Genomic DNA, 27,501 nt, shown 5'->3' with positions numbered 1-27,501 from the left:
TTTTTTTTTTTTTTTTTTTTTTGCCAGTGCCTCACTGCTGAAGTCTAAAGACATCAGAGTGCTGGTGGCACAAACTCTGTCCACATTAGCTCAAACGGTGTAGAAAGACCTGAAGTGGGTAGCTGATGATACGCCTTACCAAAAAAAAAAAAAAAAAAAAAAAAAAAAACCAACAACAACCACAAACTGGAATAAAAGAATACACCAAACAATTTCAACATGTCATTCGCCATCTGTTGACCCCTCTCCTCTGTCATCCCAGTTTAATTTTGAATTCATTTTCCAACAATTTCATTTAAATGTCAAATATCCCCTCATACAGCTTGTCTACAATACACTCTAAACTTCAGACTAATATTGCCATTTATGTAAAAAATCTACAATGTATAGACTAACAAAAAATATAGATTTTTATATATATTTAATTTTGAAAAATGAAACAGAATAATGTATGCTGTGAATTTACACATCACACTTCTCTTGGTAAGAAATGTGAGAACACACTTACTCAGGAGGAAGGTGAAGGGCTGTAATTCAGTGGGAATGCTCGTTTAGGAAAAGAAACCCTCAGGTACAAAGCTCACACGCTTCGACTACCAAGGGACTGATGAGATCCCTCCTTTAAAAAGGAACCCAGGTAATTTTTTTTTTCTTTTTCAGATCACCAATTCAGGGAAAGTCTGCTGGCACTGTCAGTAAACCTTTTATTTTGTTTCGGAAGTTACCGCACTCGGTGGTGCTGATCACTTAGCAAGAGATTCGAATGGCTTTTCTGTACAGGACTTTCAGGGACCAGAACGCAATATAGGTCAACACTCGATTTCCTGCTTAAAATTGTACAACTGTGCTTTGTCATGTCAGTGTACGCTTCAGTACAAAAAGCAGTGAAAGAACCTGGATCTATAAAAAGGGTCTACTGGAGTAACACTAGAATTCATGGTCAACGAACAGGAAGAACAGTTTTGTAGTTGACAAATTCTACTACTTGGATAATTCATTATCTTCAAGGAAGAAGTCTTTGATTCCAAGTCTCCAGATGCTTTGAGGGGCTTTGAGGGATGAGACTGGGCTCCAGTCAGACTTCTCTGGGTCAGAGTTCCCGTCTTGCAGGTAAGCTGTGTTTGAACTCTCGAGTCGTTTGACTTATGCCTTTCAGCATGTTTCCCCTCCGCTGCCCTCAAGGACAAGGAAAAGTCGCTGCATTCTGACAATTCATCTTCAACTATGGGCTTGGTTACATAACATATGTAAGACTGTACCATCACGCTGGGAATGACGACATTAACAATAATTGCTTATCCACATAAGCCATCCCTCACAATAAATGTTCCTCACATGTAAAGCAATTTGCTTAAATGTCAAATAGAAAACATGTAACAATTAGGCACAAATCCTTGATTTAATCTGTGTTTGTTTAGGTCTCCATTTTTTTCTTCCTTTTTTTTTGTTTTTTGTTTTTTTGTTTGTTTTTTTTTTTAACCAGAGCACTTCTCGGCAGTGTGTGAAGTCCCAATTTGTGGCAGGGCAAAAAGTACTCTGGCATTTTATCATGTGGAAACCAAAAAGAAATAAAAAAAATCTTACATGTATAAAACAAAGCAAAACTTAAAAAAAAAAGTTCTTCACATTTGAGCTTGTAGTCATGGTTGGGAGTGCGACAAACAGGCTGTGTCAGTTTTGGCAGTATGCATGTGTGTACGATTGTGTGAATGTGCATCTTGAAACTTGAACGGACAATACACAGACATGTCCACATTTACACACACACTGAGAATAATGGGTGGAAGAAATCGGTTAAGGCCACATCCTCTGACAGCCAGGCAAAAAAGAAAAAAAAAAAAAACCAACAAAAAGAAAACAACCAACACCTCCGGGTCTGAAAGAAAGGGGGGCGAGGGGTGGGGTGGGGAGAAAGAAGAACAGATTTTAAAAATCACACACCTAACCACCAGCACCGAGTTGCAGCTTTCAGCATTAAGAAAAACAAAATATTATCCATCTCTCACTCATTGTAAAATATACAATAGACTTAAATCACCACCTTGACACACAAAGACACAGTGGCTTTACTCTTGTTTTTTTTTAAATGCACTCATTTAAATTCCTAATATTACACAATCCTGAATGATATCACAAACTCACACACTTCAGGAGAGGCAAACAAGCCTTCATGTTATCTGACTGTAATAATTTACCCATCAACAGCAGATAAATACCATTCACTCTGTTTAAGCAGATTCTCTTCATTTAACTTGTGATGGACTCTTATAAATGAAAATGTCTGTGATCACACCCAAAACTATTCCCTGATCTCACTTAATCATAGTTAAAAGCAGTCTCAATTTAAATTATGTATTCAGTTTCGATAACTTCAATGTGCTTATCATGCATTTATGTGCTGTATCTTATATTGATAACTCGAACTGTAACCCCTGTTATTACGTCCCGGACTTTATCATGTTGGCAGAGCCTTGGAAATGAAACGCTTTGTCTTAAGAGTGAACAAACATTTCACAACATCAGTCATGACACCGACCTGGTGTTACATGTGGCCAACTGGATTGTGGCCATCTCCTCCCATGCTAGGATGGCCTCCTGAGAGCTGCATGGGTGCGTCACCCACCACCCCAGACACTTTCTCCTCCTCGCGGCGTTTTAAACACGCTGCTTTGGGGTTGAGGTTGCGCTCTGACAAAAAATTAAAAAAATAAATAATAATGAGTTGACCTTTTCAGAAAAAGCACTTTGGCAATAAGCAAAAGAGAACAAGAACACGTTTTCTTTCCCATAGAGACTGACCTCTGACTTGTTGTTCTAAATTAAGGATGACATTGACCGCTTGGTGAAGGATGAGAAGTTTGGTCTGAGGTTTGTCATGGCTGAGGTGCAGCTGGCACATCCTCCCGAGCTCCTTAAATGCCTCGTTGATGTCCCGTACTCTGAGGCGCTCACGGGCGTTGTTAGCAACTCGTCGCTCCCTCTCCCGCTCCATCTTCACCTCAGGGGGAACGTCCTCATCGTCTTCATTATCCTGACTACTTAGAAACAGAGAGAAAATGATAAGAAAGACATCTCCCACCAAACCATCAACAAGGGAGTTAACGCCATCTATTAGCTGCAATTTTGCGCCATCAACATCGAACCTACACTTCATACCCAGCTCACCCTCAGTTGATGAGATGTGTGAGGGTATTATTAACAGTGAATGAAAATGTGAAAAACTGTCCAAGAAGCTGCAACTCAACTCTACAGATTTGATAAAAATTATTAAATTAAATTTATCTCACATAATTTCACTTTGGGTGGAATGTTCTGTTGTGTGTGTGCTGGGACTGGGCGGCCATGTGACCGTGCTTCGGGAACCCTATAAATTTCTGGTCAATCACGGTGATCGGCTGTGCACCCATTTACTCGATCAACATGGCGGAAAGGTGCAGGAGACGGGCCTCATCAAAAGAGCGTAGGCTGTAGGGTAAAGCTGCGGTAACAAACCCTTTCTCCACCATGAACTGGCTTCAAGCAGCATAACTTTTCCATGGAGCAGAGGGACAGGGTGTAAAAAAAGGGCTTAGGTACATATGGGGGGGGATTCTGTCGGTGTTAAGAAGCACTGATGGAGGAGAAACATTTTTTAAAAGAAAACTCAATGCAGACTAACAGATATTTAAATGTACACTTTCTAAATAAAAGTTTTTATTTTCTCTTTGCAACTTGGTACCAAGTGATCAACTGACCGGCACCAGTCCATATCATGTATGTATTCCTCCAACACCGCTCAGGACCTGAAACTACTTCACTGTGTTACTTTTTATGTTCTACATTCTTTGCATTGAGTGAAAAGAAAGAGCATTTTCTGTTGTGGCCCCCAAGCTGTGGAATGAGCTGCCACTGTGCATCAGGCAGGCCCCCTCGCTGTCCATTTTTAAGAAAGATCTTAAAACACATTTTTATGCGCTGGCTTTTAACTCAGTCTGAAAATCTGCCCTTGGTTTTTTTTAATGTTTATTTAAATGTCTCTTTTTTGTTTTCTTTCTTTTTATTGTATTTTACTTCTGCACTTGCACCTATACATTTTCTGACTTTGTACAGCAGTTTGTGTCAGCTGTGGTTGTTTTAAAGTGCTATATAGAAATAAAGTTGAGCCGAGTTGAAGGTTAAGAGGAGTTCAAAATGGTCTTTATATTTTTCTATCCCAACCTTGTTTCATTTGCTTAATTTTTATAGTTTTCAGAACAGATGTTTTGAAATTGGCATTACATACATTAAAAAAAAAAAAGATTAAAATCGAGATCGAACAATATGAAATGACACATTGTGAATATATTCAATATCGCTCAGCCCTCAGTGTGTGCACGCTTTACCATGAAGTGTAACATTTAGCTTTGCCCATTAAGAAGGGATTATTAATCTTCTGCTTCATCTTTGGCTTTATATTCCTAAGCTTTGCCCCGTGCCATCTACTATTATAAAGATGTACAGAAATCATCTTCCCATTTTTTCGTGGAGTTCAAGTTCAGATTTCTAAGCTGAACTGCAGTAAATGCACACAAACAGGGAAACTGACGAAAATATATCAAATTATCAGTGTTGTGACGTTGCAATGACTTTGTCAGTCAGTGGTCTTATGAGTCAACAGCAGCTCTACTGATGTGAGTTAGGACTGGTGTCGGGAAAGAGCTCACAAAGGACTAGAAGCCGATTCTCTATTGGAGAAACTTACTCATCTTTCTGGTCTGAAAGGCCAGAGAGCATCTGGAGGGTCAACGCCTCCTTTCTGAAAACGTGACATGAAGGGGAAGGGGGGGGGTTGACATTGTTAAACACCTAACATAGCCTGCGCACTCAGTGGGAAACAGGACAGAAGACATGAACATGTACAGTGATATTTTTTCAGAGTGACTAAAAGCTGACAGGTGGAGATTCCCAGCATCAAATTCATTCCAGCAGTGAGGAACAAAACATACACAGATACAAACGAATAGAAGCCTTACCTTGTTCGACTGCGCGCTGCTTTGGGGTCCTTCTTTTCTTCCTCAGACTTGTCTGCAATAGAGGAATTTTCATCATCCTCTTTGTCTTCTCTTTTGATGTCTGAGCTGCTGGAGGAGTGTGTGGACCGAGCCAAACCACCGGGAAGACCTTGGGACAAACGACACATCTGTGAATACTCCATTCGAAGACATTTTGTTTTAATTAAAAAAATATATATATACATCAATATACATCCTCACACCGAAATTTAATAAATCATTGACCTACACTTGTATGCAGGTAAAGTAAAATTGTTAGAAACCAATATTTTACTTAAGCACTGATTATTTCCATTTTTACACCCCTGAGACATCAAATTAACTCATGACACAACCTATGAAAATAAATATATATTGAAGCTTACTGGTGAAGCCCTCTGGTTGGCCAACTGCTGGTGTGGGGCCGGATGCGTGATGGCCGTGCAGGAGAGTGCTGCTGGGAGGAAGGCCTGTGGGCTCCTCGTGTTTCCCTCCCTGCTAATGACAGACAATCAAATAAATCGCACAGGAACAAGCACAACAGCACAAATCCAACCTCCGCCATCCAACAAAAGGTTATACTTTTTGTACTAAGGTATTGTTGATGTTATACGACTTATTAGACAATGTTGTAATGTGGTCAGTTTGACTCGTTTTCCTCCTTTAATGCAGTTTATTTTTTGGTCAGCAGATGGCACCAGTGGTTCGTGGTTGAACATTTTGTGCTGTTTGTGGACTTCTCTAACCATGCATTTCATTTTTGGTAGATAAGTTTATTTGTTTCCTTCCCATATGTGCATGCATGTTTATGATGATCAAAAACCCAAGAATTGATCAAGCATACAAAATGAAACAAGATGATAATCGTAATGGTAAGGCGACTTACCATCGCAGGATGTCTGTTGCTAAGGGCAAGGCTAGCATTGGGAAAAGCTGGAGAGAGGCCTCCAAGGCCCCCGTTCTGTACTGAGGACAGCAAGCTCTGCATGTCAGGGTGGCCGCCCTCCAAGCCCGGACCCTGGCCCACAGCATGGTTGCGTAGCACATGGATAGCCTCTTCCAAACGGTCCTCCATTTTACTCTGCTACAAGAAGGTAGAGCAAAACAGATATAAGTGTGACAGAAGACCAAGCATGAGGAATATTCTGGAAAAGACATTTACAATTTTAACAGCATGGTTTTTTTTCTTCCAACAGATGAAACATAGTGACAGAAAAATAAGAAGACAGCAGTACTACGAGCAGTTTCTAAATTCAAATGATCACAGTTTGAGGAGAAAATATCTTGACTTGCCAGTGCATGTGGCTGCCCTTCATAGCTGGGTGTGGTTGGTCTTTGCCACTGAGATTGAGCCCCTGCAGAGAGGAGCGTAAGAAACTGTGTTTAGTGTTATTTCTTACCTTTCCTCAAGATGGCGCTGTAGGCACAGCAAACAATGTTGTGCTCAAGAATATCAAAGGCATCCTATTAGGAGCATTCCCTTTACTCATCACCTTTATGTAGCAAAGACATGGTTTCAAACAAACCCAACAAGGTGAAACAGTTTCCTCAAAAAATTGTCAGTTCACAAGAAAACTGAAACCAGCACAGACAGATTACCAAAATTTGTTTTAGCACTGCAGACTAAAACCAGGAAAAATTTCAGAGTTGAGAAATCACAACAACATAATATAATGATAGAAATAAGTGCTTGGGTTTAATTTCAACACACTCCCACACACAAAATAAGGGATGACTGAAATTGACAACTTGTACTGTCCTTAATATACAAGTTATAATCTTTGGCATTTCATGGACTAAAAATAATTCAATAACACAAATATCACACTCTACCTGCTATAGTCTGAGGGGATCCAGGAGTAGACGGAGCTGAGGAGAAGTTATTACTGTTGTGGTCCGATGGGTAAATCTGGAAGAAGAAAAAAAAAAAGAAAGAAAGAGGAAGATCAAAGCATTATACTCCGTACAAAAAAATCGTATGAAAACACAACAATGGTTCACAATCTGGACATAATCGTTATCTTCATAAAGCCCCTAATTTTAATTTGTCCAAACAGCTGCTGGAATTTTCAAATCATTTTTTAATGACTTGTACAAATGAACTGAACCAACTGGTCACACGCTGAAATGTTTACCTATTTCTAGGAAATCTACAACAGAATTGAAAAATGGCTCAAAAAAAAAAAAAAAAAAAAAGAAAAAGAAAAAAAAAGCTGTCCATGTTTTGTATTTGCCAAGTCACCATTATGTTTTTGAACCATACCATTCAGTAAGTTTTGGATAATATATATATAAAAAAATATTGAAAGCAGATTTTTGTCAGTTTCTCACTTCTTAGTTGAATTTGTATTTATTTCTTCTGCCTTCGCAGTACATCTTCACTTTGTCAAAGGGAAAAGAAAAAAAAAACTCTTGGGAAAATTACTGCAAGTGTTTCATTGCCCAGCACTAATTTAAACAAAACAAACAACAAACAGGAGAACTCACTGAGGCAAGAGCCTTCCCAATTTCATCTCCCGAACTGCCAGCTGTGGTGCCTCGGTTGGCTGCGGAGACAAAATAAATAATGTGAGTCAGATGACCTGTTAATTTCTTCTTGAGTTTAGGAAGAAAAAAAAAAGGATGAAATGACCACAGTAGTCAAATAAGAGACAGATGCTACTGAGATACGTTGGAGATAAGCTAATTAAAACAGCTTTTTTTTTTTTTTTTTTTACCCATTATGCCTTCTCCGTTGATGGCGGGCGTGTGGTTGTAGGTGGTGGGGGCCGTGTGAAAGCCGTTGACTTCACTGCCGTGCAGTGGATAGTTCTGTGGGGACAGAGGCAGGGGGTGACGCTTCTGGAGAAAGGATACAAGCAGCTTCATAAGGCACAAAGTTCGCTCACAGAAAATTACCCGACCTGAACAATGCGGTTGTGAGGACAGTCTAAAGCTCAATTATTCATCCTCTACACATTAAAAATGATGCATCAAGCTACTACTTTTTTTCCTTCTCAATCAAATATAATTTGAATAGGGTAACCTGAAGTTTTCCACAAATTCAAGTAATCTAAAATATTGTACTGAAACTGATAAAGCATTGGCAGGGTGCCTACTTTCAAGAGAGATTTAATGCCGTTTCTACGCACCATCCTGTCCTGGGGATTAATTGCAGAGAAGGAGCCTGGCTGTCCGATGTGAGGGGAATTACCCAGCATTGCAGAATAGCCAGAAGATGACCAGGGGTCTTCTGAGGAGAGTGAAAGCATATTTCAAAATATGAGAAGAGCTTTGGTTTGCAGATCAAATTGATTCAAGTGACATTTTGTTGAAAGGTTACCTTGCATGTAGAAGGAGCCAGGGTACACTGCTCCAGGCTTCGCACCAGGGTATCCTGCGTTGTCCCGAGCATACTCCTCTCCAGATGTGGATGCATATACCTACATAAACAGACAAATAATATTATGTGACCCCCAGAAATCATGAGCAACGAAGCAGTGTGAAACTGCTAAATGTCATTCTCGCCACAGAAAACCATTTCAAAACAGTAACTTTAAGTGGCCACAAGATGGCAAGAGGGAGTCTGCTGGCGGCGAAGGAAGGCCGGCTCCCAGCCTGTAGAGGAGAGCACAGTGGCCATGGCATGCTGGGCACAGCGACGGCTTGAATCCCAGTGCACAGTGAGCACTTCCTCTAGCTTCTAGGACCCCAGTGACATCGTACTGCCTGGCCTGCAGCCCCTCCCTATTACACTCTCAGTATCAGCTCGCACACATACCATGCATTCAGTGAGCCAACACACCCATTCGTGCACAATCCAACAGCAATGTCCTCAAACTAGCAGTATCGCATTCTATGTGGCATCAACATAGGAGAAAACACATGAAAATGAGCAGCTCTGATGAAGCTGGACATTTTATACTGACACCTTTATCAACAAAACTGATTGCTGGGCCTATGAATACACAAGCTGAAGACAGACATAAGAAGCCCCTGGTTTCCAGACACCATCAGCTGCCACTCAGTACTCCTTTTCCTTTCCTCTTCTGTAGTGCAAGGCAGATAGAGGAAGAGAGAAAGAGAATGGAGGCTATGCTGCAAAGAATGCTAATCCAGAGAAGGGATTTTTTCTGTAATTTGATTTAACAGGGAGAAGTGGAAAGGGAATGGAGAGATGCACTTCTAATTACAGAGCCATCTGCCTGTTCCTGGACCACATCCAACTCCACAGGCAGCTGGGCTGAGGAGAGGGAGCGAAGAGAGGGAGAGAGATGGGGGCTGGGATCCAGTCAGCAAGAGGGAAAGAGAGAGAAAAAGAGAGGGAGAGAGAGAGAGATTGCAGTGGGTAGGGGGTGGTAAAGGGGCAAGGGGGAGAATCGAGGGGAAAAAAAATGAAGGCCCTGATGATTTATGAAATGGGTAGAGAGATAAGGGGTGTTGAGGGGGACAGGAGAAGGTAATCTAAATGACTTAAACAAAGCTTGATATGGCCAGGGGAGTGTGAAGGAAACAGGGGATTTAAAATGATCACGGTTAATTCAGGGGAAAACATGATGGAGATGGCTTCATTTAACAATAGGCTTTGAGTTGTTCTTTCACGGGGAACAATGTTGAGTGAATCCTGCTGCTCTAGATGGGAACACAGGACTACACAATGACTAGTGCTGCTGGATAATTGTATTCTCAGGAAGAAAGGGATTTCTAGGGTAAAATCCTCAACTAATAGGGGTTTAATGTAATTCAGGTTATGACCATGTAAAGGTCTCTACACTAGAAAAACATGGGCTGTGGCAAGGGGTGGGGAGTAGATTTAGATTACTATTAAACTAACCTCAAAGTGACGCATTCAACCAGGTTTTCAGTTAATCTAGTGGACAACTAGGCAGAGTAACACAACCTCCTGCATGTTTTTTTTTTTTGCAGATGAGAGGAGGCGAGGGTTCACGGGGGTTAAAGTGAGGACCTTGTGTGATCATTTTGATTTACACAAAAATGCATAAATTACGTTTACAGTACAGCCATTATGAGTTCATTAGCTGATTTACAGCAGCATGAAGTGTATGCAGTGACAAAAGTTGATAAAGCAAAAATAAAGAGCAATGTTGATGAAGTGGTGAAGAGAAGTGGGAAGGGAGGCGTGTGGGAGGGAGGAAAGACCACAGGATCATCATCGGCAGTCATTAATCTGGGCTCAGACACGGGGCTAAGAGGCCTCGCAAGCACTGCGCCTCACAACTGGGTCACTCACAGGGGGAGGCCCACCCAGGCCATCATGTGGTGAAGCATAGGCGGAAGGCTGGGTGAGGTGGGGGAGGGGGGTTCACACACAGACATCTCATCATTTGCACTAAAACCACGCAGCCATCGTTCACACTGCGGGCAATGACTGAGGTTCAGACAGTGAAAAAGAGGGGGCCTAGGCCAGACTGTGTTCACACTTTATCTCTGGGATGTAGTCACCACTGCAAAGTGTGTCTGCACGTGGAGGCTTCAGCAGCCACTTCAACACGACAGCACCCACAGGTGGAGGACAGCAGCAGTGTGACTAAATGATGACTTCCCTGTCTTTGTCAAACAAGGAATCAAAATCAGGCTCAAGAGTAGAATTCACAAGGATAAACTCCGATCTGTCCCAATACTGACTATTAAGTCACATCCGATCGATGCATCCTGCTAGCGGTAGTTATATCTCAGCGTAAGAGACCCTGCACTGCTATCGCCTCACTTAATTTCCTGCCAGATTACGCATCCTTGCTTCTGACTTAGACCCAGTCAGCTGTATAAATCCCTTGAATTAAATTCATCCATGTACCAAAAAAAAAAAAAAAAAAAAAAAAATCAGTCATAAGAGAATTCATTACAATTTTTTCCTATCAAGATTTTTTTTTAAAGCACTAAAATGATTAAATAATGGGTCAAAGACGGGACACAGACAATAACTAGTTTCAATCCTGCTTCTCTTATCTGTTTTTGGTGAGGTGGTGAAACGTGGATGCCACAAGCGGTGAGGTGCAGAGGTCCCACACACCCGGTTTATCTATTAGGTCAGTCACTGCTGTCATCTGAGAGCGACAGTAGTGTAAGGACAGGGTTACAGAAATGTTTGTGCAATGACAATATTTCACATTGATGATCCAATGGCAGCTGAAGCATGAAGACTGGGTATTAACAGCAGCACAGCCCAGCTCGGGTCCCTGTGGTCCCCTCAGAAAGCACTGAATCAGTTCTCCATAAAGAACCTCAAGGAATTCAAAATATGAAATCAGGGACTGGCACTGTACTCGAAATGCTATCTGACTGATTGAAAGGAGCCACATACATGAGCTGAAACTGTTTACAGGACAGTTTTTTTTTTTTTTTTACAAGACTAACATATGGATATGATGTGACAAACTGAAGCTCAGGTCATATAAACTGTTACCTGAAACAAGTGTAGCCCAGTGTGAAATATTAAGAAATATTCAAATATGTAAATAAACAGGTAAAAAAATGGATTAAAAAACAATTTGCATATGTATTTTCACTTTGTTTCCAGTGTGTTTAAAAATACAGGACAATGGTTAAAATGTTAAAATGTATTTAATTTAATTTATTTTGTAAAAGGAATGCTATGTTGGAGTTGTGTTTCTCCAGAGATGTTAGGCAGGTCCAGGCTGACTGATTCAGTTGAGACTGAAGCGCTGATTGCTGTACCTGTCTGGTGTGTGTGAGACTGGAGAGACACAGAGGAGCAGAGGACAGAGCAGGTTGGCGTTAGTTGTCCAAGTAGTCTGAGAAAGAGTGGAGTAATAGTGAATGAATTTCCCCGTGTCTGCGGATTGTGGGACAGATAATCTGCGAGCAGGCACAGTTTCTCAACTCGAGCACAGAACTTTTGAGACTCAGCTGCTCACTGATTGAACTGACCGTGCAGCCAGCCAACTCAGCTGGCCTTTGTGTCTGCGTCTGAACGGTTCTTTAAGGGACTGTGGTCATCTGAAAGAAATGACACTGCACCAGAGAGAATTTCAAGCCACCCAGGAGGCTCAGACTTCCTCTGATGACGCTGGACACCTGAGGGAACTCATCACTCCACCTGCATCGGCTCTACACTACAGCTTCAACTACCAAACTACCACCAGCTTGGATGAGTACTAGTTTGTGCCACACAACTCTCAAACTAGCTGCTGGACTTTTGCTGCTCTTTTGAAGAGCAAGTTTTATGTTCCTTCTTTTTTACTCAACAGGCCTGCAGTGAAGTATTTTAATTTTAAATCTTCCAGCTTAGGGTAAAGTGTTCAACGTTATGCAAAGGGGAATATTTTTTTGTTATATAATTTTTTTTAAATAAAGTAGGAAATTCAGTGTTCACTTTAATACATTTTCTGTGTTTTGTGGTTAACTACTTGCAAAGTGTGTACAAGTTAAAAGGTTTGCACTCACACTATTTAAGAAAAATAGTAACTGATAAATGTTTTCCCTGGAATTTTAGCTTTTTATACCAAGAAATGATAATACAACAAGTAAATCTGAGTTACTTCACTAATTTAAAAAACACTTGGGGATCTTTTTTACATGGTAGACGGGCTACACAAGTAACAGTGAGTAGTATTTTCAGCTATGTTAGGGTGTCATCATCCTCATACTTTGGCTGCATCAGCTGCTTGGATCACTGGGCCCTCTGACAAAATGTGACACTTGACACAATAAATCTAAACCATTATGAGATATTCAAAACTGCTGCAGTGAAGATCTATCATACTTAGCAATAGCGAATCTTCTGAACGAGTTGAAATCCAACCCACACTCCAAAAAAAAAAAAGTCAAATTCAGCTTTAATCATAAGGAAACACATTAAAAAAAGTAAACTGAGGCACTAAAACTCCACTATTGTTAATCACAACAGTCAAACTTCAACAAAAAAATATGTCTGATATTCTATTTGCATTGACCTTAACAGCAAAAGGCTTTGTAGCTGGACTGTTCATGTATTGGAATTGTTCTGTATTGATGAAGTGATTTATTTTATTTCTACAATGAATGGACGAAAATAAAATAAACTAAACTAGGATGTTTGAACTGTGCACCTTCAGCCTGTGTTGTCCCACAACATGCAATTCATGTCAGGTCACGAAAGAAGGAACATTAACTCAACCAAGTACCTCAAAATCCCACAAAACTACTTGTCTTCATGACAATCAAACCCGAACACCTCTTGAAACCACTTGACTGTAGAGACAACCATAGTGATGATGTTTACTGTGACCCGAGCTGCCTCACCGTCAGCCGGTCTGACTGAGCAGAGGGTGTTTAGCCCTGTCTGTCACAAAACTGCTCAAGCAGAGGAGGGCAGGCAGTGAGAGAGAGAGAGAAATTCAGAAAGGACAAAGCGGGAGACAAAATAAAGACAGATAAAGAGAACGACAAAAAAGAGAGACAGAAACACAGCAACAGATTGCAAGAGACAGGATGAGAGAGAGACTGTGTGAGGTAAATAACAAAATCAAGAGACAAAAGAGTGAGACAAATATGAAGCGAGAGACAGATACAGAGAGAGACAGAGGGAGAGAACTGGCTGTGAGCTGTGAAAATGAGCAGAAATAAGCTCTCACCGAGGATGGCAGGCCAGGGGGTTTCCGAATCTTCTTTGGCTGGGTGTCTACATACAGGCAACAGAGACACAGAGAAAACATGTGAAAGAGAGACAAAAACATCAATAACGTCTGTGCAAGACACGTTTGCAAATGTTATGTCGGCTCAGGTGCAGTTTCATCTAATGACTGTCCTAAATTCAACTGTGGTACACAAAATATATAGCTAAAAAAGAGGCTTCTTTGCTTGAGTCAAATTGTGCCCTTTTCTGTACACAGTGTTATTAAAAGAAATGGTGTAGACAACTTGGCATGAATATCATTTTTTTAGATTGTGGACTCATTCAAAACACCTTTTAACTCCTGGAATTTTCAGTAACTATTTCTGGCATACTATAGCTTTGACAAATGGGTTGATATTTAGATTAATAACATTTAGTGATTGCAGAACTGGTAGAGGAAACTAATTGTAAAAAAAAAAAAAAAAAAAAAAAAAAAAACCATATCAGAAAGACAAACTAGTCCCTGGTCATAAGTCTTTTACCTATGCCTCCTTCAGGCGGCCTTCTCCTCGGGTTGTTGGGATATGACGGATAAAACTGAGAGCCAGACTTCAGACCAGAGGGTGACATGGCATCTGGGCTGGGCATCGCTATGTCACTAGGAAGAAAACCGGGCTGGAAGAGGACAAAGTAAAAAGCTTTTAATAATAATAATACATACATTGGGTGTGTGAAAACAAAGCCCAAACTGTTTCTCTTCTAAGAAACCAAAACCACTATTAATTCAAAATGTTTAACGTGAAAAGAGAAGTGAGAGACCGGAGCTTCCTTTACACTTGTCTTCATGTCTCTCACATGCATAACTCTGCAGAGAAATGCAAAAAAACAAGCCACATACCTGGCCTGCAAATGGAGGATATGGCGGTCTCTCACTTTTACCTGTAAGTCAAAAGGAATTGTTAAGTGAATGCTGCTCGCCGTGTGTATGGGAACAGATTTAAGATGCAATGATGTGTGCTATTATAAATGAAAAGTACGTTTTCACAAGTACATAAAGTCCAGAGATGCCCGCCCCTTTTTCAGTACGCTCAGCTGCATAAAGCCGCCCGCCAGACAAAACCCAAGGGAAGGTTTATGCTTCAGTGCCCTAACATCCTCAACACTCAACGGATGAACACAAGCACACACACACAGGCACACACACACACAGGCACACACACACACAGGCACACACACACACATTCTACATCCAGAAAACAATTCTGTGGTCAAAACAAAGTATCCAAAATAGTGCAATCAGCCATTCTAAACATAAATGTTTTCAAACTGCAATGAGATAAGCCATGTTCCTCCGGCACAGACATGTTAACTTACATGATAACATCTGTGTAAAAGTGCAAAAAATAGTTAAAGTAATAAAAGAACAGTGAAAGAGATGCAAATAAAACATACCAGCAATCCCTGAACTGATGAATGGAGAAGACAAGCCTTCATGCTCATTGTAGTGAGATCCTTCACCATAGTTCTGCGTGAAAAATGTCAAATGCAAACCAACATGACTAACCTTAGAAAGCTGAGAAATAAAGAAAACAGCAAACACACATATGTTATTGTAGTAAAAATAAAGTCCTGCATACCTAAATGAGAGCCACTCTTTAAGGCACACCCCGCCTTGTTAGCACTACTGTATGGCTTAGTGGTTACCCTCCCTCCACTTCTCTGTCTAACTAACAGGATCCATGCCAAACAAATCAGCATCAGCTCGGGGGATACAAACCGATTTTCTTAATTATCAACTTGTGGTAATCAAAGCTTGCTGCCTCTATTTCACCCCCTGTTCCTTGTATATACAGAGTTGTGCCAAGACAGTTATGGCGGATGTGAAGCTGCAATTACCGTTGGGCTTCAACAGAGGTTCTGGGCTACCAGAGAGTGTGCCAATGCAGGATTCTGGGCCAAGGTTATTAGGTAGAAAGCAAAACCACCACTTCTAATCAAATGTGGCACATGCAAGGAAAAAGTACTAAGCTGCTGTGGTGATTGGGGAGAGGGTGTGTGTGTGTGTGTGTGTGTGTGTGTGTGTTTGTGTTTTCATCTATAGCAGAGTGATTAACTGAATACGTGTGAGTGTTTGGCGATATCATGGCATCTGGTGATACTGCTTAGATCTGCAAACGTAAAACCAAATGCAACTAAAGGGTTCGAGTGTGTGTGTTTAGACCTTACCCGTCCTTGGCTAAAAGAGGGACTGTTCTGTTCTGCAGAACCCCAAGACCCAGAGCCACTGCGCTCATCAATTGCTGCAAAAACAAAAGAAAACCAAGAGAGAGAAATGGTCTCAGTAAGAGTTCCAGTAAAAAAAAAAACAAGCATGTTAATTTTGACAAACAATTGAAATGTTAAAAAAAAAAAAAATTAAATAAACACAATAGCAATCCTCAAATGAGAAAATATTTATTTTATTGTGATACTGCTAGTATGAAGAAAAGCCCTGATGAAGGGGTCTTTTCAAAGAAATCATGATGCAGTGAATGAAGGAAGAGAATAACCCCTTAACTGGTCAGAATTGGACTCCACAAAGCAGGAACGAGCAACAATATTGATGAGAGATTGCTTTTGTTTCATCACGATTTACCGCAACGGTGAACCATTTCTGTTTAAAACGTGCAAGAAATGTTGCTCCGTGTTGTCATTAGTGCTCATTATGGTCACCAAATAGCGGAAAATTAACTGTTCACATCCTAATGTGCTCCAAGAGGTTAAAATGTCACCAAAACCAGATTTAAATTTACACAGACAATCCAACACATGCAAACACAACAATAATGTGTGAAGCCAAAAATTGAACCACTGGGTTTTAGGTTGGGGAAAAAAAACAAAAAAAAAAAGACGACGAATATGTAGCACAAAGAAAACAGCCAAAAGACTGGTGGAGCAGAAAACTCCAAAATACCCCCATCATCCCCTTCTCCCTGTCTTATGCACTAATGCTATCCAGGCTCTCTGGAGACACAAGGCTTAATTGCATGCTGATTTGCATAATTGTGCATATTAATGTGGTTTCCTTATGAATATTCATATTCTGTCTTTGATTTTTGCCTAATTAAAAAAATGTGTGTGAGAAAGTAAGAGAGCGAGGGTGGAAGGAGAAAGCAAGGGGACGAGAGAGACATGGGGGGTGTGTAGGTAAGAGAGAGAGAAGGAGGGATAGGGAGAGAGGGAGAGAGAGAGAGACAGAGAGAGAGAGAGAGAGAGGGAGAGAGAGAGAGAGAGAGGGAGAGAGAGGGGTCTGGGTGAGATCAGCAGCCTGGCTGACGAGTGAGAATGAGTGATGAGAGTAACAGAGCGGTGCAAGCACCTACACACGCTGCGACAGCCGTGATCTATGGAGCCGATGCCAGTGGCATGGAGAATCAGGCGAGCAGTGAGGAGAGGGGACCTCAGAAGATCAGCCTCGCTCACTGTCAGATCTGCCCCGCTGAAAGGCAGCAGCTCTAATAAAGCCCTGCACCGCCATCAGCCGTGTCCCACGGCACAGGACACTGGTGAGGAGTTCACTGCTAAATAAAGATGACAGACTATGTATGAAGACATTTTAGCCAAACTCTGGTGGCAAGAGAAAGAATAGTAAAATTATCAAGCTAAAAATCCAGTTTAGAGGAGACATCGGCAGTGAGCCTGTCTGCTTTGAGCTGCAACATCTTTTAATTCCAACACCTTCTTTATTCCACATCAAAGCATATCACCTAGCCTGATCCAAAATTGCTGGTAAAAACACTTGTTTTTTTCCCCGCTACTAAATACTGACAAATGCAGCAAAAAAAAAAAAAAAAAAATCCCCACACACTCTCCTCAATACACTGAACTGAGCAGACCTGTGAAGTCAGCCAGCAGAGTAAAGAGAGCAACTTCATCTTCACAGCTATTTCCAATACAACACTCAACCGCCCAAGAAGCCTCCATTTGGCCGACGGGGGTGCGGAGGATAGAGCAAAAGCATTGCTGTGCAGGAGAAGTCTGACAACATTGTTTCACACTTACTGGAGTAATTAACTCGAAGGCAATTAAAACAAGGTGGAGGGCTGCTGAGGTGACACTGTCGCCTTGGAGCGCTCAACGCCAGAAGAGACACCTTCCTATTGTTGTTAATCTTTTGTTATGACTAATATCACATGAAATGACTCCTAGAGAAATGTGAAGAATGTTGCTTATAAAATAGCAAAAAAAAAACATTTATAAAAAAAAAAAAAAGAGGTTAAAGCTGCGAGGGGAAAAAAAAAACACATTTTACCTAAACCAGGAAATAAAACTAGAACACTAATACGCTAATGGGGGCAACTGTGGCTTGGTAGAATGTTCGTCTCATAATCGGTTGTTGGTTTGATTCTCCATCTCGCCCTGTCCTTATGTCAGGGAGCCCTTGAGCAAGACACTGCACCCCCTAACTGTTCCTAGTGGATGGACCGAGTGCCTTGATGGCAGACGCCTCCACTGGTGTGTGAACTGGTCAATGTGATGAACAGAGTAAAGTAAGTAAATTGTGGCGATATTTTTCGTTTAAGTGAAAAGCCGTTTCGCGGGCACAGACTGTGAGCTATCCAAACTTGTATTTGCGACCTATAAGAGGTAGTTATGTGCTTTTGCTACTGTGCCAGAAACGGACAAGATGGAAAGCAGCAGAAGACACCGTTGCCCATCGAGCGCAACCAGAATGACGTCTGCGTCTGAAAATATCCGCACTGAAGATGCCCCACCACTTTTAAATGATTTGTGTGGCAGCGTTTGTGTACCCAGTAGAAAAAAAAAAGTGAATGGCAACCGAGCGACAGCCAATACACAGATAAAAAGTAAGAACAGTGAGAAACTAGTACTGCACACCGCGACTAACATGAGTGCTGTGCACTCTGTACAGAGTAGGTCTTTGGTTAAGGTGTTGTATATATTAATTGCACTTCAAAAAAAATAAATAAATAAATTTTATTTGTGGAAAGAAGTTCAGGCTCATGCTCACGCTTAGGCCATGCATGGATGCAAATTCTAAAAATTTCAAAATGCACCTGTATTGTTTTGTGACTGTTCAATAAAATCTGTTCGTCTGGTCATATTTCGTCATTTAGTCTTCTTTAAAATAAAGTGAAATCACAATATAATATATATTTCATCACAATATAATCTCGTCGTGTGATCATGAACCCAGTATCGTGTTTCGTCCCGTGAACTGAGTGTATCGCTACACCCCTAGCGTAAAGCGCTTTGGGCTCTGCTCAGGCAGCGTAAAAGCACAACCATAATATTTGAAGGGTGGGTGTGCTCTTTTTTGTATCGGCAAATAAAAGTTTATTCTTCAAAAGTACATCACAAGACATTTAAAGTGGGTCACTGAGGCATTTCTATATCAACAACTTTTGCCCAGACAAATTAAATTTACGCTGACAATTGTAAACTGGATTTTGCAAGTGACCTCGTAATGACACACTAAACACCTCAGTAGACTAAATTAAAAATAAGACACAAAAACATAAACTCAACATTGACTTATTCTCGTCCTAATTTCACTGTTTAGTGTCTCACACTGCCTTGTTGTCCAACACCTACAACAAAAACAAAATCCCAGAGTCTCATATTGCAAGTATCAACTGCAGCTTCAACTCACTGTCATGCCAGTCAATGCGATACTTGCATAGCACTGCAAACACACCTCAGGTAGCAGCTTGGCAGCTTGCAGTTGTGTGCTTATTTTGTTCAGGTGGAGGCAAAATAAACAAGCAATTTTAAATAATTCATAATGCATTGTGTAATTATTAAAGAAAAATGCAATAAATATAGGCCTTTACTTGCATTCTAAGATAAAGCAGTTAAAAAAGCTAACTTCTAAATGGTTAAAGTTGTTCTGTCCTCATGGGGAACTTCAGGTTAATATGAAGGCAACATCACGGTACTATTGTACTGTTCACAGTGGCTCATTTGACTGTAAATATGTAATGATACTTACAATATTTTTAGATAATCCAGAGAGGTAATTTGAGTATAACCACAGGCGACAATTGAATCGTTGAGTTCAATCTCATTATGAGATTGCTAATCTAGCTGGTCCTGCAAGTAAACATTATCTACAAATAAAATTCACTGGTTCATCCACTAATTTGCACAAACATAAAAAAATTAAAAGTCATGGAATTGGCATGAAAGCAACAGGTTCCCTGGATTGCTCCAGATTTTGGCATCGTTAGTGCGAACGCACTCACATGGCAAGACAAATACTGACTCACAACCAGAGCCCAGAAAAATATTTATTTTCTGAGCCACAAAGCCTTCTCACGGCTGCAAGCTCTGAAAACTTCTAATTTAGTTCAAGAAAGAAGCCTCGTGCCTTGGAGATTTCCTACATTTTCCAACTATGATTAACCATTGTGCAAACCAAGTGTGACCACAGTGCAGCCGCGCGCAGGTAGCGAACTGCGGCTGTAAAAGTTAAAGACGCAGAGTGAGCCGGCCATCGAGAGAGACCGCGAGTGTAAATTTACAGCGCTGTTTGTTGTGATCTAAGGGAAATGAGCCTGTCGTGTCTCATGTATTTGTGTGTTTGACGGGGGATGGAGACATTGCCAGCAGCTGCAGGGGTGACGGAGGGGACGCCTGCCTCAAGCCTTGTGGGCTTGGCCAGCTCCCACCACACACCGTCACACTCTGCCTGCCCTACTCCTCAAACATCCCACACTTATTGCCAATCCTCTCCCCTCAACTCTAGCACACGCACACGCACACACACACACACACACACACACACACACACACACACACACACACACAGACACACACACAGACACACACACAGACACACACACACACACACACACACAGAAGGGAGAAGGACGCCTAATGCAATTAGCACCCCTCTGAGCACTTTTGTGTTGATGAATAGAGGTGGTCTGGTGGGCCACTGGGCTGCTTGCTGCCGTTCCCGCGCTGCTGGGTCCCTCAATATACAAGTCGCTTAAGTGACGTCACAGATGGGCATTGTTCTTTAATGGTCATTATTTCTATAATAAATCGGTTTCTTGGTCTGTGGCCATGGATCATAGTAAGCAAGCAATTTCTGAAGCTGCATTAAAAAAAAGAAGTCCTGCACGTCCTCTTTGACAGAAGTGCACAATATGCGAGGAGCTGTGCAAAGCTTGCAGATCTCTTTCATACACATTTAAACAAACAAAAAAAACCCAGCTTTTTTTAAGCATAATCTTTTTCATTAAATGCAGTGTGCATGTTTTAAAAAGGGACAGATCAACACAGAACTCTTTGTCGTCGCTGTGCTCATAAGCATTTCGGTTTTGTGGAGCCACAAGATGGTACCTGCATATTTCCTAAAGTTAAAGGTGGCAGCTTTAAGTATCACATTAAAATGGGTGTCAATGGCCAAGGGCCACACTTTAGGACACGAGGAGGGGGGAGGAATTAACTCCTCACTGCTTAGTAATTGCCTGCTGTAATAGAAACAAACAGAATCCTGCTTTCCACAGGCTGATCCCTCTATTCAACAAGCACTCCCTCTCTCACTCTGGCCACTCACTGCATGCTGGGCCAGTTTAAGAGGCTGTGAGCTAGGGGTGAGGGACATTGTCTCAGACTCGAGCCATTTCCTGCAGATCAGTAGGGGTAAGAGCCCTGTGCCGTGTTGGGGGAGGAGTGTTTTACACTTCAGGGTGGGGGAGTCGTTTCAAGTCCATAAGCCCCCTTCTTTGCCTTTGTTCCTCAGTGGCCAAGTTCTCACTCTGGGGAACTCTGGGGAGTGTGACTCGATTTCACACGGCAGGTTGGCAGGGTGACAGAGGAACGAAAGTAGCACGACTTACTAATAACCTTCACGAAGAGAGAAAAGCTTGCCCAAAACCTTCAGGTGATCGAAAGGCTTAAGCGCCACAATGTTACACTGTTAAACAGTTAAACACTAAAACCATGGACGGCAAATAGGAAGATGTGGCACACTTTATCACTTCTTTACTCAATTTGCTTGATTTTCTGCTGTCTGACTAAAAAGTACTCAAGTCCATCTGTTGATTTCCAAGACTGTCACAGCACTGTTGCCTAAAACAAAAACCTGTAGAGTATTTTCAAATATATAATTCTGTGAAACACAAAAGAATTAGTTTCTTTTGCACCTTTATGTAGGTAGCACTCAGATCTTAAAACCTGGACAAATAAAAGTGAAACCATCTACATGGCATCAGACACCACAAAAGGTTGACTAGGAAAATGTGTTTTATCACGGTGGCCACTTGCCCTTTAATGTATCCAATGTGGTAATCTCTAAATAAACATGTTTTTTGCAGTTCTTTTAACATCTGGCATGACGGTAAACAACTCAAAGTAACTTCAATCGCACATTGTAAACATGCACATTGACGCAATACTTTCTGAAAAATAGTGCGCACTTCACTGAGACGGAAAGAACAATTCATGTCTTACAGGTCTGAAGTCTTACCTGATCCACTGAACTGAGTGCTGGCAAGTGTCATTGTCCTGTTTTTCCCGTTGGCTACTGGAGGTGCGAACATCTAAAAGACAAAAAGCGGTAAGACACCATAAATAACAAGGCAAATGGGGGCACACTTCACACATCTTATTTTCACATGTCGTTCAGTTCATGCGTTTTTCCTTACAGGAATTTCAGTTTCAACAATTTCCAACCAACTAATGTTAGTTCTTCTAGCATTACAGTGAAAATAAAATGAAGTTAGAAACATTTGGGGGGCATTCTAAAATATTTCATTGTTATCTAGATCAAATTCTAATTTAGTCAGCAACATTTCAGACCAGACATATTTAACATTTCAACTTGCAAAACATTTATGTCACCAAACCACTTTGGGCTTCACCACAGGGTTGTGGTGTGTGCATGTGGTCGAAATATCTGCTATGTGGCTTTAGACTTATGTACAAATGAAATATCTCTGTAATTAGGACAAAATGACGCAACCTGACACTGTCACAAAAATGATCTTTTTTGACAGGTTAAACAGTGAATTGACTGATTTAGATGTCAGCGTTACGTTTCACTGCTCAAATTGCAAAAGTTGATTTAGTTTTGCTTTATCCCATATCCAATCACCAGTGCTTCCTATGACCAGCCAGCAAATAAACAAGGAGGAGGCACTGTGTTTGTACAGTGTTCAACAGATTCTCACCCGATTATCAATGACATATTTAATCAGAACATCTGCTGATACAAATTGGCAGCTGATCAGTCTGAGCTATTCGAACACAAGCCCAACCATCTAATGAGAACCTCCCACAAATCTCCCACTTTTTGCAACAGGGGGTATTTTTCTTTCATGGGCTAAGGTTTCCTTTACACGCGCTGTGGCAGGGAAACTGACAGCGTTGACAAAGCAGCTACGTGTATCGAGGCAATCTACCAACAATGTTCTCGTACAAAAAGGTATTTTAAAAACTACTCCTGTTTTCCTCCAGTGTTGTACAACATCACAAACAGATTATACAAATTTAATTAATTTGACAGACTAAGTCCCACTTAACATTAAGTTTTCTGGCAAACATTTATTGAAGATGAAATTGTGGATAAGCCCTTTTTTGCCTCTCATGCAATCTATATTCAGAATTGGTTTGTTTTGTAGAAGAGGGGGCAAAGTCACACTTCTCTGCTGGGGCTATGAGATGTTAATGTCAGCATAAAGCAGAGAAAAGCTTTACAACAACGTGAACACAAGTAAATAAAGGATGCACCAAATATCTCTACCGTCTTTGTAGATAATGTCTAGAGGATAGCTCCAAGCGCGTCTCAGTGAAAACGTAAAATATGACAAAAACAAATGCAGACACCATCTATTCTGCTCAGAACATATCTAAGAACACTTTCCACTGGAGACTAAAAAAAGACAAACAGGGTATTTTTTCTTGCCATTTTCTGCAGTTGACTGACTATATTTACACTGGAAACCTTTTCCTTTAAGAATCTATTTTTATTTACTTTTCTGTTTCCTGCATTGCTATTTTATTTACAACATGGGATAACTTTTAACAAAAACTTGATTAAAAAAAAAGTCATCATCCAGTGGTCCAACAGTTCTTTTTAGCCAAACATTGAAGTCATCAGCTATACCATTGCATGCAATAAAAACATCTTGATCTCACTTGGGTAAAACTATCTAACTTTACGGGACACAAACTTCCCACCCAAGTTTTTGCCCCCACCCCATACCCCACGTCTATCTCCAGCTTTCCTGTGCCCATTCCCAACACCCGCAGCACCCGTTCTGCCTCCCAATTTCACCCACCTACAAGTACCACCCAGACTGCTCTCCCGCTCTCTTACCGCACTGAAATCCAGGAGGTCGCTGAGTTCCTTGTCAGTTCCCACTGCAGCCATTCTTTGCTGCTGTTCGCTCATACCCTTCAGTCTCTAATAATCCCTACGAGAGAAATTTGCAGATACAGAATTTTAATGGCACTAGCAAGCACAAAGAGAAGCTAACATATTAAGCTTAAAAAAAAGAGGGAAAAAAACAGGAAAGATGATGATGATGATGACAATGAATGAAATAAACTACGCTCCCTTTGCTAGGCCCCTACCTGAACCCGTGGGATGTTAAATGCAACTACACAGTTTCTCCTACAATACAAACAAATGCATGTGTGCAGAGTTGGATGCCCAGCACCAGAAGGAATTTTTTATTCTGACACAAATTCATCAGATCATTTTTATTCAAAGATTCTACTAAATATACAAATTTATATGCAGGACATAAACAAATGTGGATTGGGGGAGTTAAAAATATATGTCCAAACAAAACAGCAAAAAGCAAACAGCTCAAATGACTGGCACTCTGAAATATTAAGCTGAGAGGGAGGAAATGAAGCAAATTGAATACTATTATATACACACTACATAAACTCTAGTCAAGTTAGTACAAAACGACGTTTCACTTTAGACTATACGTTTCTATCCAGGCAGCTGAAGAGACTCTCATGAAATGAAGAATGCTCTGCTTTTAGTCAAATCACAACCAAGTAATGACTTTAAAAAAAGTCTTTCATTTTTTTGCAACCCTGGCAAGTAACACAACCATATGTCGATCATTGCTACATAAAAGAGAGTGTAATACATTTACAATTACAGACATAATTAGGACTATTGTTAGCCCAAGGAAATAGGGGTGAAAGGCAGAGCTAATGACTGTATGCAAACACGTCATTACCAAATTACCATATGTCAACTCAGAAAGAACCTTGTCAAATGACACAGTGAGCATGAACACTGGATTTACTCTGCGTTTTGCATTCCAACACAAGCCCGAGGCCGCTCTCTGATGCTGAGCGGTGGTTCTGCAAGCCTCACAGGGGAACTAGTGGTGAGGGGAGCAAGTGGAAGAATGGAAGCACTTGGACACCAACAGGTGGTGTGCTTTTACAGCCCATTTTGTAATTCACTACTTGCAGAAATCATTCAAGCTAAATCATATAACACTAACCATGTGAATGTTTAGGGGAACATGCAGGTTGCAAGATGTAAACAAAAGCAACTCTGAACATTTGGAATTCCGACAAGAAATAACACTGGATTGAAAAAACAAAAACAGAAATAACCTTAAAAGAAAAACTAAAAGTAACAGAACCGCTTCAAACTATGAGAAAATGACACCAGTCGCCTCAAAGGAAGCAAACATTGCCATCCGTGTTTAGTAAACTCTAGGAAGTGGAACTGATTTAACCTTGGGAGAGTGGGAAAAGAAGTGAGAATTCACATGAGACTGTCCCAGATGTAAACAACCTACAGATGTGTGGCGACCATTGTTATCTATAACTTTATAAAACAACTCTGATAGAGAACAACATTCCCACATGTCATTGAACTACTGAGTTTAATGGGGTAGAGCACATGGAGGAGCTTAATGTAACAAAATGGCATCTTCAGCTACTGCTGGATCAATATTTGAGGCAAGCAGATTAGGGGTCTTTGTCACCCCTCACAAGGCAGAGAAGGCAAGACATCCTCCAAAAAAGAGACTGCACTTTTGATAACAACACAAAAGCACTGACCTAAACATGCCCTACAAGTTAAAGTTTAATATAAATTTGTCAGAACAATCATATTTCAAACTTATGCTTTGGAGCACAATAAGCAGTTCCAATAAGTTTTAATTTACTGCTCTAGGAAGTGTGTTATAACAAGATATCAGAAGGTTTGGGGAGTTTGAAAACTACTTTTTAAAAGGACGGCCCTGCGTGTAAAGACTGTCCACAGCCAAGACAAGCATTGAGAAAATAGTCAATACACAAAAACGTGTTATTCTCAGTGCTATTCAGTGAAGGCTGCCATACTGAGCGTGAAATACATTTTCAACTGTTGATTCAAACAGTACTCTTACTACATCTGCTACAAACCACTGAGCTGGCATCCCTTTTATTTCCCTAAAAAGTACAGCACTTTTGTTGAAACTAGTTACAAAAATGCCAGTCAACATGTATGTGCACCACAGGACTTGCATGATCTGATCTGCTCCACTAGGCCACATATCTTGATATCCTAACTATCAGCGACAACTCCTCCATTCACTACTTATTTTGAACTCCATCAACAAAAATCCACACACTCTGCACTTTGTGTTTCTCCACCACCACTACCACCACCCCCTGTGTAAAACAAGTGCATCGGGCCTGGCCCTGGAGAATAAAAGAGCAGGGCTCCAAAACTTCATGCAACGACCCCCGATCTCTTTCTGTTACTTATTATTAGGGTGTAAGTCGTGCATTATCGGGGAGTTCACTGCAGGAGACGGTGGGGGTGGGAGCATGAGGAATTTCCTGCCAAATGTGCAATAAAATAAAGTCTAGCTAGTAGCTAGACACTTCCATAAAGGAATGTTTTAAAGGGCCACCAAAGGGGATTTTTATGGAAAGTTTGTTTGGGGGGGCTCCTACGGAGAACACCCCCACACATATACACACGCAGATCCATAGCATAAAGTTTAGCTAAAATGCTTGCTAACGTTACACAACGTAAAGATTTTAATGTTTCCACTCGCAGGCGGAGTAGCTAGCGGCTAAAACACACGGTGAAAAACAAAACCAGGCTAGAGAGGCAGGCAGCGCTAACATCTCCCGTTAAAACCCCGCTTTTTTAATAAATGTGCAGAACAAAGGGGTATTTTCCTCCTGTCCGTGGTCGATGCGGAGACCACCACACACTTGGCTCGCCACCTCAAACCAGACAAAAACTTACATCCCCCCGCTTTAACCACACATTCCCGAAAACTTTTCGACAATCACAGGCGTCAAAATAGGCGTCAATGAAAGCCCGTCGAGTAAATGCGAGTTGCCCCGAAACGCAGAGAGTAATGGTGTGTTTTTACCTCTCCTCTCCGAGTGTCTGATATCCAACAGGAAAAAGAAAAGCGGAGACTCGCAAGGGGAAAAACATAAAACTTCAAGAGAATTTCGACCTCAGTGCATGAAACGCATTGGAGCACAGGAGCTGTCTTCCTTTTGTCCCGGGAAGCTGCTTTTCACACAGCGCCCACGTGTTTGATACAACGTAACAAGTCCGTGTGCAAACAAATGTGTAACAACAACTAATCTCACGTCTTCCTTTTTTGTTGTTACAACTGAGATGATTTCATTCTTCTCGTAGACATCTTCACCACCTCCGTCCACATTGTCAGACGCAACAACGTATCCCTCCGCACAAAAAAGTGAGGGCCTCAACGCCAGCGGTGTCCGATTTCAAACGCCTTTGAGGGACTGGGGGGTTTCCAGCAGGGAAAAAACGCGGCCGTAACGTCGGACGACGGTAAGAGCGGCTAAATCGCCGGGATCCGACGCCCCGTTTTGCGTACCGTGTCTGAAATCCTCAAAATGCAGTTGCTCTGCGAGCACTAGGTCGTGCAGCGGAAGGCTATCGTAAGAAAGTTACCTGCGATTACA

General features: G+C 41.2%; 1 protein-coding gene across 3 annotated transcripts; it reads right to left on the bottom strand.

Annotated features, from left to right (window-relative positions):
- On the bottom strand, window positions 1–27,501 carry tcf3b (transcription factor 3b). 3 transcript variants are annotated; one of them, XM_030082552.1, is made up of 22 exons: window positions 26,931–27,501; window positions 23,894–23,990; window positions 22,043–22,115; window positions 15,790–15,863; window positions 15,016–15,088; window positions 14,462–14,502; window positions 14,106–14,238; window positions 13,583–13,629; window positions 8,332–8,431; window positions 8,141–8,238; window positions 7,727–7,850; window positions 7,497–7,555; window positions 6,843–6,918; window positions 6,303–6,364; window positions 5,896–6,093; window positions 5,396–5,507; window positions 4,992–5,139; window positions 4,721–4,774; window positions 2,800–3,038; window positions 2,537–2,688; window positions 1,868–1,876; window positions 1–1,830 (listed from the first exon to the last, which is right to left on the bottom strand). In XM_030082552.1, the coding sequence occupies exons 2-20, from the start codon at window positions 23,966–23,968 to the stop codon at window positions 2,543–2,545; spliced, it is 1,932 nt and encodes a 643-aa protein (XP_029938412.1). In that variant the 5' UTR covers window positions 23,969–23,990; window positions 26,931–27,501; the 3' UTR covers window positions 1–1,830; window positions 1,868–1,876; window positions 2,537–2,542. The 3 variants fall into 3 exon arrangements, with proteins under 3 accessions (XP_029938412.1, XP_029938411.1, XP_029938413.1); XM_030082551.1 differs by having other exon boundaries at window positions 8,141–8,241; window positions 26,931–27,500; XM_030082553.1 differs by having other exon boundaries at window positions 7,727–7,820; window positions 8,141–8,241; window positions 26,931–27,499.

The sequence above is a fragment of the Salarias fasciatus genome, chromosome 23, assembly GCF_902148845.1.
Source record: "Salarias fasciatus chromosome 23, fSalaFa1.1, whole genome shotgun sequence".
In the NCBI taxonomy this organism is placed as follows: Eukaryota; Metazoa; Chordata; class Actinopteri; order Blenniiformes; family Blenniidae; genus Salarias; species Salarias fasciatus.
The sequence above is the reverse complement of the archived record's forward strand: the minus strand, read 5'-3'. Positions and strand labels throughout refer to the sequence as shown.

What these genes read in the sequence shown, in the direction of transcription:
- tcf3b (XM_030082551.1), bottom strand. Translation starts at nt 23,968, where the DNA reads ATGAGCGAACAGCAGCAAAGAATGGCTGCAGTGGGAACTGACAAGGAA. An exon ending in CTTTCAGACCAGAAAGATGA is followed by an intron (nt 3,039 to 4,720) that starts GTAAGTTTCTCC and finishes TCTGTTTCTAAG; the next exon opens with TAGTCAGGATAATGAAGACG. An exon ending in TTTAGAACAACAAGTCAGAG is followed by an intron (nt 2,689 to 2,799) that starts GTCAGTCTCTAT and finishes ATTTTTTGTCAG; the next exon opens with AGCGCAACCTCAACCCCAAA.